An 11,504-nucleotide genomic window follows, 5' to 3' on the forward strand; every position below is an offset into this window, starting at 1 on the left:
ATGACAGACTTTTATGTGGTGTTGTAGAGGATGAAAAATGTCCCGATGACCAGGGCTGCACAGTTAATCACAATTGCAATATGGCCAAGTGTAATATCCAAATCGCAGAACCAGAAACAAATCGTAATTTTTTGAAAAAGAATGTATGGCAAAACAGCATTATAATGAGACACTGTAGTGCTGCAGAGATGACCTGGCTTTAAAATCTTGTTTGTTTGGTACAGACCTCAAATAAATGTCACATCACACAGCAAACAGCAAAATTATAGTGCAAAACAGATCATTGCTACTAATTGTATCGCATGTCAAAATCCCAATTTCAGTTAAAATAATTGCAATATGACTTTTTTACTAAATCGTGCAGCCCTGCGGGTTACAGAGTCTAAATTTGAACATTCACACAACATCATTCAAATAGTCGAAAAAAACTTTCACTTCTGAACCAATTATCAAGATCTTTTCACCTGTGACAGTATTCATCTTTTAGACAGAAAATGCCCACCGGGGTGATTCTGTTTCAACTTTGCAAGAGTCTGATGATGGATGATCACAATTTTTTTACATGTCATAAATTCATCCGAACATCCAGCAGCCGTTTGGGAGCAGCTGATTGGTCCTTGCTCTGCCCTGTACACTGCACAGCAAACGACGCTCGACAAAGCTGAAATTCAACTCTAAAATTAGTCGTGTGGCTCGAAAATCAGGTCGGAAATGGGCTCAGATCGTACAGTTTAAGTCCAGCTTTACTCTCCTCCTTCTCCCCTCTCTCTCTCTGTCTCTGTCTCTCTCTCTCTCTGTCTCTCTCTCTCTCTCTCTCTCTCTCTCTCTCTCTCTCTCTCTCTCATAGTGCCCTCTTCTGTGTAGAACCTTCCTCTCATCTCTCGTTTAATTTCTCCTCATTCTTCTTTCTTCTGTCTCAATTCCTTTCTTGTCCTCTCCTCTTCATCTTTTCTCCCTTTTCCATTCTTCCTCTCCTCAGCATTGACTATCTCCTCTTTCCTTTTTTTTCCCTTTTCTCTCCTCTCCTCTCTTGTCTAAAACCCTCCTCTAATCTCTCATTTCATTTCTCCTTTTTCTTCAGCTTCTCCTCTCCATCTTTCCCCCTTTTTTCCTCACCTCAAAATATCAATTCTTTTTTCCCATCTTCTGTCTTCTTTCCTTTTCTGTCCTCTCTTGTCTTCTTGACTTTTCTCTCCTCATCCCTGTTTCTCCCCTCTTTCCCTCTCTTCCACCCACTCCTCCTCACAGCACCCTCCTTCCTCTCCTGTCTCTCATCATCCATCTCTTCTCCTTCTCTCACTCTCTTTCCTTCCTAATTTTCCTGACCTTTTCTGTCCTCCTCTTCATCTCCTTCAAACATCTCTTCCTCACTCCACGCATCTCCTACTCTTTCCTTTCATCTCTCCTCTCTATTAGTCTCTCTCTCTCCTGCTCCTCCTCCTCCTCCTCCTCCTCGTCTCTTCTCTCTTCCAGCAGCAGAGAATCACTGAACAGCAGCAGCGGCAGCAGCAGTGTCACTCAGCACGGCAACGACTCGCATGAAAGTGAGGACCGCTGTTTTTCTTTTGCTTGCCTCTTTGTTTTTGTTTTTTTTTTCTTTCTTTTTTTTTACATCACCCACTCATCTTCTCCCCTCTTTTCTTTTTCTTCTCCCGTCAGTCATTTTCCCCCTCATTTTTTCCCTACTTTTAAATACCTTTTTTCCTGCCACATTGATCTTTTTTTCGGAGTGCAGCAGTATGAGGGTACCATGCATTCCAAATAGGGTTTCTGTCCTGGCTCCAACTAGAGCATGTAGCCATATGCTTTTTCCTCTTTTTTTCTGCATCTCATTGGAAATAAGTAGGCCAGTCTTGTAGCTTTAATACAGTATGTCAACCTCTGGGCTCAGATGTGCTTATGAATGGATATTTAGCAGGTATGACTTCTTGAAATCCTAACTTAAATCATGCAAATCCTTCTTTCAGTTGCAGCATGAAGCAGTATATTTTTGAGTACATGATGAAATATTGACCATAACTGTAGTGCTTGGAGGATTTGAGACATGCATGTGTACTTTTTTTATTTTGAGAGTGAGCAAATTTTTAGAAATATGATATTTTGAAGCTGGTGAGGATTTTATTGGACGGTTTTCTTCTGTAACCAAAGAGCCAGCTTCGAATTTTTTTGGCAGATTCTTTCTCCGGCTTTTTCTCATTTTTGTACTTTGTGTTATTTTCTCACTGGCTGGCACAAAGACACTCGACTGCAGTGAAGCACTTGAGATAAAGAAAAAAAAAATATGGGGACCATAATGTCACTCATTTAACCAGGATGGACTTATCGGATGTATTCACGTCTGTGATGGCCACGGTGCCGGCCACTTTACCACCAAACTCTTCTTTGGAGAATGTCAATCAGACGTCCTCTTCCTCGCCGAGATCTCCTCCTCTACCTCCTCACTCACAGGTGGCATCGGTGTTCATCGTGCTGGTGGTCACGGTCATCATCCTGGGCACCGTGGTGGGTAACGTGCTGGTGGTGGTGGCGGTGTTCACCAGCCGAGCCCTGAGGGCACCTCAGAACCTCTTCCTGGTGTCTTTGGCTTCTGCGGACATACTGGTGGCGACGCTGGTCATCCCCTTCTCCTTGGCTAATGAGGTGAGGACTTATCTGAACAAGGCAAAACACAAGTTTAATACAGGTATAGAACTCTTGGCAATTTGAGGCTGGAGGCTCTCACTGATCAGATCTCAGTCAGATCTGGACATACTGAAGCAAAAAAAGAGATGAAGGGTCTGCAGCTCTGTGAGGCTATAGTGATCACTGGAAAGAAGTGCAACTTCTACATAAACCAAAGTAATGGACAAAGTGGATAGCGCTATAGATCATAGATTCTCAAACTAAAGTATGAGCGCTCCTGATGGCACTTAAGCTCCCTCTGGTGGTACACAGGAGTCTCCCAACATTTTTAAATTTTAATCACAGTTTTTCATAATTGCTAGGACACAGTACAGTGGGAGGAAGATGAGACGCAACATCCATCTTTATTTATCATTGGCTTTATCAGTGGTTGAGACATTTTAGTCAAAACCATAAATGTCAACCACATACTGTTTAAAACATGGACGTACTACCTGTGACATCGCTTATTAGTTTCTGAAGGGCCGTTTTAAATGTCAGTGTGGTGGCTCTGGGTGTCCAAAAATGAGCAACAAGGTAGAGCCTCAGTGGAGCTGAGGTGGGAAAAGGAAGTGACTATCTAGTGGCTAGTCATCTATGGTGGTACTTACCTGTTACTCAAAGTGGGAATACCCTTAGGATACTAAACCTTAATCATTAATATAATTTAAACGGGTGAGTTATATAAAAAGTCGGCCCCTGTGCAGTTGTGATCAACAGGAGCATTAGCTAGACCAAAGCATTTTTTGTATCAAACTGTGAACAGTTTACAGTATTTCTGCTGTAAAGTTGGACATTTTAATATTCGGGTCTGTGGAGATTGACTCGCTTTTAGAGACAGCCTTAAGTGACCATGTGAGGAACTGCATTTTTTTAAAGGTTTTCAGCCCTTGAGGGGTGCTGCTTGATGTCAATCTATTGCTGGCATTACAGAAAAAGTCAAAGTATCACCAAAATCCTTAGGATACATCCTCTCAGGACCATGGATATTAGTACTAAATTTCAAGATAGTCCATCCGATAGTTGTTGAGATATTTCAGTCTGGACCAAAGTGGTGGACCGACAGCAATCCCTAAAGCCACACTCACACACAGCATATTAGTCGACAGTGCCACTGGGATGTCAGCTGTTGGTTTGTGGACAACTGGTTTGAATGGTTTTAACTCTTGAGTTTGGCATTACTGTGGCTGCCATCTTGGTTTTCTGCAACCAGACCATGTGCAGTACCAACGAGAGCATGTAGCTGGTGGGTGACGTACTGTGACTTGCTTATTATGTCCGTTCAGCAGGAAATAACCTGCCTGCTTGTGATCTTTCTCGTATTACAACTAAATATGCACTAAAATATTTTTCTTGTGAATAATTTTAACAAGAAATAGGCAATGTGGAAACTAGGGTAGAAAATGTTGTTTCCCTTAACTAGCAGTTTAGCTCATTCTACAACAGTCCATTAACTATTAATAACTAATGAGACACAAAATGCATGTCTTTTTCTCAGTTTGTTTTACTTATTTACCTTTATAGCTTGTTCTCCTTTGTGTTGTCAAAACTCAAAAACAAATTGTTTTTCATCATTTGTCACAATACTGGATCTCACAAACTAACATTGACTAGACCCTGACAGACAACAGTGGTTATATTTTAATTTTTTGATCAAAATTATTTCTAGGGACAAATCAGAAACCTTTGGTAAACACATGTCCCTACTTCCACATTGGCTTTACTTTTCAGACCCGAAAGCTCTCTCCACTTCTTCTTCTACTGTCTATGGCTGCTCTGCTAGCATGATATAAAATTCATCAAACAACTTCAAATGTCGCCAAACTCCGGCTCTTCCTGCTGACTAATCCAGAAAACTCTTTCTCTGCAAAGTAAAAATAAATAGAACTCCCTAAAGATGCATTGCTTTTCTTGAGTTAAGGCCCAATCTATTCTTTTATTCAAAATTCGCATCCCAGTGCAGGTGGAACCGAGATCATGAGAAGCTTGAATGAGAAGAGGTTTAGTGATAAATAAGCTCCTGGTACTGGTTTGAGTTTGTGTGACGAATCAGATGACGCATCAGCGGTTGTGGTTGTGGATCAATGAAATCCCCAAAGACAAAACTTTGCTCACAAGTACGTCCAGAAATTTCCACTCTGACAAAACAGACATTCCTTAAATTGCAGTTGATCAGTTTATTGGTCCATTTCTCTTAAATATCAAATCTACCACTTAGAATCTTGGTATCAACTTTAATCATTTTAAGACTTTTGACATGTAACTCAGCTCATCCAGTCCTACTTTCCTCAGCTGTGCATCATCACAAAAAGCAGATATGTCTTGCCCTGTACAGAGCTTGAACTATTAATCAACACTAAATTATTATTGTATTTCCCTCTGCACATATGTCAGTCAAGCTTCTCTAAATCATCTACAACTGGTTCAAAATGCAGCTTCCAGGCTTTTAACTACAGTTGTAGAATTAACCATCGGTCCCTCATTACAGTGTTCTTGCATCCCTCTACTGGCTTCCTGTAAAATACAGAATAAACTGCAGGATCCTGCTGATAAGGCCCTGCATGACCTTGCTCCCAGTTACATTTCTGATCCCCTCGTTCCACATTCCACCCATCGACCACTCTGATCCTCAAATCTAGACCTTTTATCCATCCCCTGCTGCAAGTGCAAAACAAAAAGGGGACCGTGTCTTTGTGTTTTAGCCCCAACCCTCTGGAGGCATCTTCCCCAATCGATCAGATTTGCTGAGTCTCTGGACTGCTTTAAGCAGCTTATAACAACTCATCTCTATTGAAAAACCTTTTTATAGATCTCCTTCCCTGTCTTTCTCTTGGTTTGTTTTAGTTTGGTCTGTCTCCCACTGTGTTGTGTGAGGTCAGGGTTAGGGTTTTGTGCATTTTCCTTAACCGATAGTTGAAAATACTAACAATTGATTAATACAGACCTGGGCAAAATGCAGCCCGGGGGCCAGATGGAGCCTGAAGGCCCTCATGGAAATACCAAAAATTTGCATTTTGCTCTACATTAAACTGTTGTCAGACCTTTGTTTTGAAAGTGAAGAAACTGTATCTTTTATATTAAACTGTAACTTTATTTATTCAGTGCTGTACATCCATGTTGTTTATGTTGTTCTTCTACTTTTGCTGCTATCATTGCAACCTGCATACAGCATGCATGGTACACTGTCAAACATCAGGTTTTGGACATTGCCAACAAAATATTAGCCCACAATTCAGCATTGCAATTCAGAAAGGGTGACCAGCAGTAGAGGTACCCAACAGAACACTTCTGACCATTCCATTATTAGAAATTTGGCCATTATTAGGACCTTATATCATTTGTGTCTGGACCGCGGCAGCCTGATCAATTTCTCATGTGGCCCCTGAAGAAAAATAATTACCCACCCCTGGATTAATAGAATAATCATAAGTAATTAATAAGATACAAAATGCACACTTTTTCCCCCTCATTTTCATTTTTTTCCTATTTTTGTCTAATTTTTTCACCTCATTTTAAGTTTCCTTATTTAACAAATGGCTCCACCAGACACAAATATCAAATGAGGTGCAGTTACTGCCATTTCTAGATTATTGATAAATCCCTAGTGTTGTGTATTATATTGCAATTCTATTTTACTTTTTACTTCATTAATTTATATGTTGATGTGTCTGTGTGAAGCATTTTCTAACTGTGTTTTAAAATGTGCTATATAAATAAAACATTTTTTTTTACTTAGGTTGGAAACTTTGCGTGGCAGCAGGTGATATAACTTTTACACTTTCTAAACTGAAAGCCACTTTTAAGACAGCTTTGGACATATTAGAAAACATTTGAAAATGTGACAAAAAGCAAACTGACTGTTCATCCAATTTGATTTGGTGGGTAATGAATGACTAAATTCACACAACTCATTTATCTGTGGTGTTCTTCAGCAAAATCTGCAAGAAATATACTGTAGTGCCTCTGTAGTTTATCATGATATCCCCATGAGTTAGGCTTTCTAGGTTCTAATGATGCTGAATTTTGAACATTTCCTGGTTTAAACCCCTGATTTTTTTTTCCCTTTGAGCCAATATTGTGTGAGATGTAGGCAGTGAAGATCTCAACTTGTTAACTGAACAGTTCCAGACAATTTAATTACATTTTGTCTTCCTCAAGTTAGTGGGTGTCTACTTGATATATAACTGGTGCTTCCTGTCTGATGCTCTCTTCTGCACTCAGCAACAACACTCAGCTGACCTGCTTTCATCAATCAGTAATATCTTAAATCTACCTGGACCTTCTTCTCTGTTGCTTTAGACACTTCTTGTGGCTGTAATTGCTTCTTGTCTGCTTCAGATGGGCTGACACCCTGGGTTCACCGAGTTTGTTCTTCCTCTCTGTAGGATGACTTTTTATAGATACACACTTTTGTTCACAACACAAGTCTGATGCTTTGGGTCATCCTGGCCCTTCTGCTGGTTGTCATCTGTTTTCCCTGTTTTATAAGTAATGGACTACTGGTTTTATAATTCCACTAAATGGGGGAGTCATTATATTAATTGCTCAGATGAACTGAAGACAAAGCTGAAAGCAAAAACAAATAAATTTAATTTTTTTCCCAGAGAAGCACGCTGCAATAACAGTGCCAGTACATCTGGAGCAGTTGTGGCTAAATGAATAGATACTTAAAATTCAGTCAATAACCTGCTCAGACTCAAGCTGCTACTAATTTTCATAAATTAGTCTGCAGATTTTTCTTTTTTTGGTTATGCTATTGGCATTGCTGTGATGTCAGTTTGACGGTTCACGACTTTGGTTCCGACTGAATTATCTAAACAACTCTTCTATGGATTGCCATTCAAGTTTGGTCCCAACATTATTACTCCCGCAGGATTACTCCACTGATTTTTCATCTAAACATTTATAGTTTTAAGTGAAATGTCATTGCAGTCATTGGTTGTCTTGCTAAATCCTGACAACTTTAGTCATCTTCTGTCTTTTAATCCAGCGCCATCATCAGGTCAAAACTTCTATTTTTCAGATTCTTTGGTTTATGACTGACATTCCCATCAGTTGTAAACCCAGCTGTACTTTGTGTTTACTGCTCGTTAGCTGATGTTAACATGCTAACACACTAAGATGCTGACAATTGCTGCATTCAATTTACCTCGGAAGTTGGAGTTGGGAATGACGTCACACCTGAACTGATCACGATCCATCAAGTCAAGAAACCAAGATGGTTGCTTCCAAGAAAACCTTTATTTTACTTGCTCTTTCACTCTCATGCAGTATCTTGCACATATAAACACCGTAGAAATATGTCCACAGACAGTACTACATGTACAAGTGACTTAATAAGACACAAAAGACAGAAGTGCTAATAAACAGTATATTGCTACAGCTATTATATACTATTAATGAGTGGAGCAGTCATCTCAGTATTTTTAAGTTGGGGTTAATGAGGTTTCTCCCACTGTCTGAGTCCAAAATCCGACTTCACAAGGTCTTCCAGTTCAAATTTCCTCTTGGGAACTCAGATTCCGGAACTCACCATTATACCTGCTTAACATCAGCATGCTACTGCAATCATGTTAGCATGCTGGCATTAGCATCTAGCTTAAAGCGTCACTGTGCAGAAATACAGCTTCACAGAACTGCTAGCAGGGCTGCAGACTCCTGCTTTCTGTTCAAAGCTGGAGAGCAAAATTTTGAAGTTTCAACCTCAAAGCCTTACAGTTGCATGAAGCCAAGAGTAAATAAAAACATGACTGACTCTGAAAAATGAATGAGAGTTGCTGGCAAGTGTACACAATTAAAAAAAGCGTGCATGAAACAGAGGAGGAAAAATACAACAGACACTGTTATACATTTTGTTTTACAGGACTTAACATTGGCAACATTTTTATATATACAGTATGTATTATTTTAGTTAATGTAAAAAAAATACATTTCTTTGTATCAAAATCCAATGATGTTTTCTATCTGTAAAATGAAATATGATGTGTGCTTGTGTGGGCTTGAACTAACTAATGTCATCCAGTTATATCAGGACCTCCAGCCATCAATCCATCTTCAGCTTTTAGTGTCACAGAGCTATGATTGACAAGCTAGCTAGCAAGCAACAGCAGTGTGTATCCGTTTAGGACACGCCTACTTTTCAACATTCAAATTAAGTTCCTCCCAACATGAAGTCCTGCCTTCCTGTCCTGTTTCACTCAGAAATATGTCACAATACAGAAGATATACTCTCAAAATGCTTTTTCATCATTTCATACGAACTTAAACAACATTTGAGGGATCCTTATCAAAAATTATTTTTAATTTTATGTTCATGTAGTTGTTGATTTTGTTTTTTTAATATATATATCTTAAAGAGATCCATAAGAATTAGATTTGTTTGCTTTATGAATGAAAAAGACGAACTGATCAAAACATGTCGATTAATGGTTTGTTTATTAATCAATTTGCTGTTCTTGGAGTTCTTGGAGGAGAACCAGAAAGTCCCAATAGTTCCATCTCAGCCTTCCTCTGAACTTCAGCAGATCCTCACTTCAAATAAACTGAATAAACCGAAGCTCTCCAGAAGAGCTAATACAGCAGAATAAGTGTTGGTTCTTTGTAGCCAAGCAACTGCACTGCAGCCGAGTCTTTCCAATATTTACTCCTTTATCACCAGCCAGTGAGGAAAACACAGGTGATGGAGAGGTAAATGTTGGACTTTTCAGACAGACTTCATTTAGAGTGCAGAGCACACAGCGTGGAGGAATTTGATGGATATTTTATTGTTTTGAGCTGTGAAAAGATTGTCAGCTTAAATAATTTTCGAAAGGCCTGATGTGAAACCACAGGGGCAAACTCACTGAGACGTTTTCATGCAAACTTAATACATTTTCCACCAACATGGCTGTAATGACATATTGACTGAATTTCTGTTATGAAAAAGCCTTGAAGCTAGAGAATAAAACACTTTTTCTTCTCCTCTGCAGGTCATTACTGGTGTCTAATGAATCATTAACATATCTTAATTGGTTCTTTTTCCAGGTCATGGGCTACTGGTACTTTGGTTCCACCTGGTGCTCCTTCTACCTGGCTCTGGACGTCCTCTTTTGCACTTCCTCCATCGTCCACCTCTGCGCCATCAGCCTCGACCGCTACTGGTCTGTCACTAAAGCCGTCAGCTACAACCGCAAACGGACGCCCAAACGGATTAAAGCGATGATCAGCATCGTGTGGCTCATATCGATCGTCATCTCCTCGCCGCCGCTGCTCATGAAGCAGAAAGAGGAGAACTTGGAGGCTGATGAGGAGAACGACACACTGATGCAGGAGTGTCTACTCAACAATCAGACGTGGTACATCCTCTCCTCCTGCCTCGTGTCCTTCTTCGCACCAGGGGTCATCATGATACTCGTTTACTGTAAGATCTACCGCGTTGCCAAGCAGCGGGCCTCCACCGTGTTCGTGGCGAAGAATGTGATGGAGCGGCAGCCGTCGCAGTCCGAGACCTGCTTCGTGGGTGGCGCCATGACTTGCCAAAGAAAGGGAGGCGGGTGTGGTAGATCCCAGTATGAGCTGGACAGCCCGCGGCCTCCAAACAGACACAGCTCCTCCAACATAGACAGCACCAGCAGCAGCCACAGGAGAGGAGAGCTGGATGATATCGACTTAGAGGAGAGGATCTGTGAAGCGGACATAAAAACATCCTCCTCGTTTTCCTCTGCGCTCCGTTTCCCCAGGAGAGCCGCTGGAGGTGTGAAAACAGAGGAGGGCAAGGACGCAGAGGGAAACAGGCTGAAGCCTCCTCCTCCTTCCTGCGCTTCCATATCCTGGGCATCATCCGACCAGTGCTCCCACCACTTCCTCCTCCCCTCCCCAGTGCCGCTCCGCAGCAGGCAGATGTCTCTGTCCAAAAACAAAGTGGCACAGATGAGGGAGAAGCGCTTCACGTTTGTTCTGGCCGTGGTGATGGGGGTGTTTGTCCTCTGCTGGTTCCCGTTTTTCTTCACTTACAGTCTCCACGCCGTCTGCAGAGAGAACTGCACGATCCCCGACACACTCTTCGACCTGTTCTTCTGGATCGGATACTGCAACAGCTGCCTGAACCCCATCATATACACCATCTTTAACCGAGACTTCAGGAGGGCCTTCAAGAAGATTTTATTTGAAACTCACAAACGGACTTAAGATGTGAATGTATGCTTGTGTGTTTGTGTGAGTGCCCTCAGTTCACACACATCCTCACTCCCAACTCATCAAAATACAGCAGCTTGGTCAGTGGTCCTACTTTTCAAACTGTGACACTGTAGGTTCCCCTGCAGCATCAGCTTTGCACACGCAGGGCTCTGCACTCGTGTTAGCAATAATGAATATGCAACATCTGGGTAGACTTTTAAAATGTCATGTCATGGTAACAATAGTCAGGATAAGTCAGGTCTAAGGTCTAAACTATACTCTTGATAATCTTACTTACAGAGACCCAACAGTTCCGACCAAGAGCAAGCACTAAGGTGACTTCCTTTAACAGTTTTTTTTTTTCCAATCGTTTTGGCTCATTTTTCAAAACAGTCTAAACTGTAAGTGCAGTTGTCACAATGGTTTCACGGGAAATCACAACAACCATAACATTTGACTCATGTTTCAAAACTGAGTTTTTTGTGTCAGTAAATTGGCACCAGTGACACCAAAATTAAGTTATTTTGTCATTGTGTGAGCTGTACTCAAAACTTTTTTTTTTTTTTTTTTACCATGGCACTCAACCCTGGTTATGTTCCCTCTGTACAAAAAACGTTTTGTTCTCTCTTGTTTCTTTTGTTGACAGTGATTGTTTATTGTACTATACAAGAATGCAGAATGCTGTTGTG

At 40.9% G+C, this 11,504-nt stretch overlaps 1 protein-coding gene across 1 annotated transcript; it reads left to right on the forward strand.

Annotated features, from left to right (window-relative positions):
* Positions 1–1,673: 1,673 nt before the first annotated feature.
* On the forward strand, positions 1,674–11,291 carry LOC146332527 (alpha-2Db adrenergic receptor-like). The gene is made up of 2 exons (XM_084723296.1): positions 1,674–2,640; positions 9,685–11,291. Exons 1-2 carry the CDS (start codon positions 2,314–2,316, stop codon positions 10,825–10,827), a joined length of 1,470 nt encoding a protein of 489 aa, XP_084579422.1. The 5' UTR covers positions 1,674–2,313; the 3' UTR covers positions 10,828–11,291.
* The last annotated feature ends 213 nt before the right edge of the window (positions 11,292–11,504 follow it).

This window comes from Lutjanus erythropterus, chromosome 1 (assembly GCF_056507025.1).
Source record: "Lutjanus erythropterus isolate fLutEry1 chromosome 1, fLutEry1.hap2, whole genome shotgun sequence".
Lineage (NCBI taxonomy): Eukaryota > Metazoa > Chordata > Actinopteri > Lutjaniformes > Lutjanidae > Lutjanus > Lutjanus erythropterus.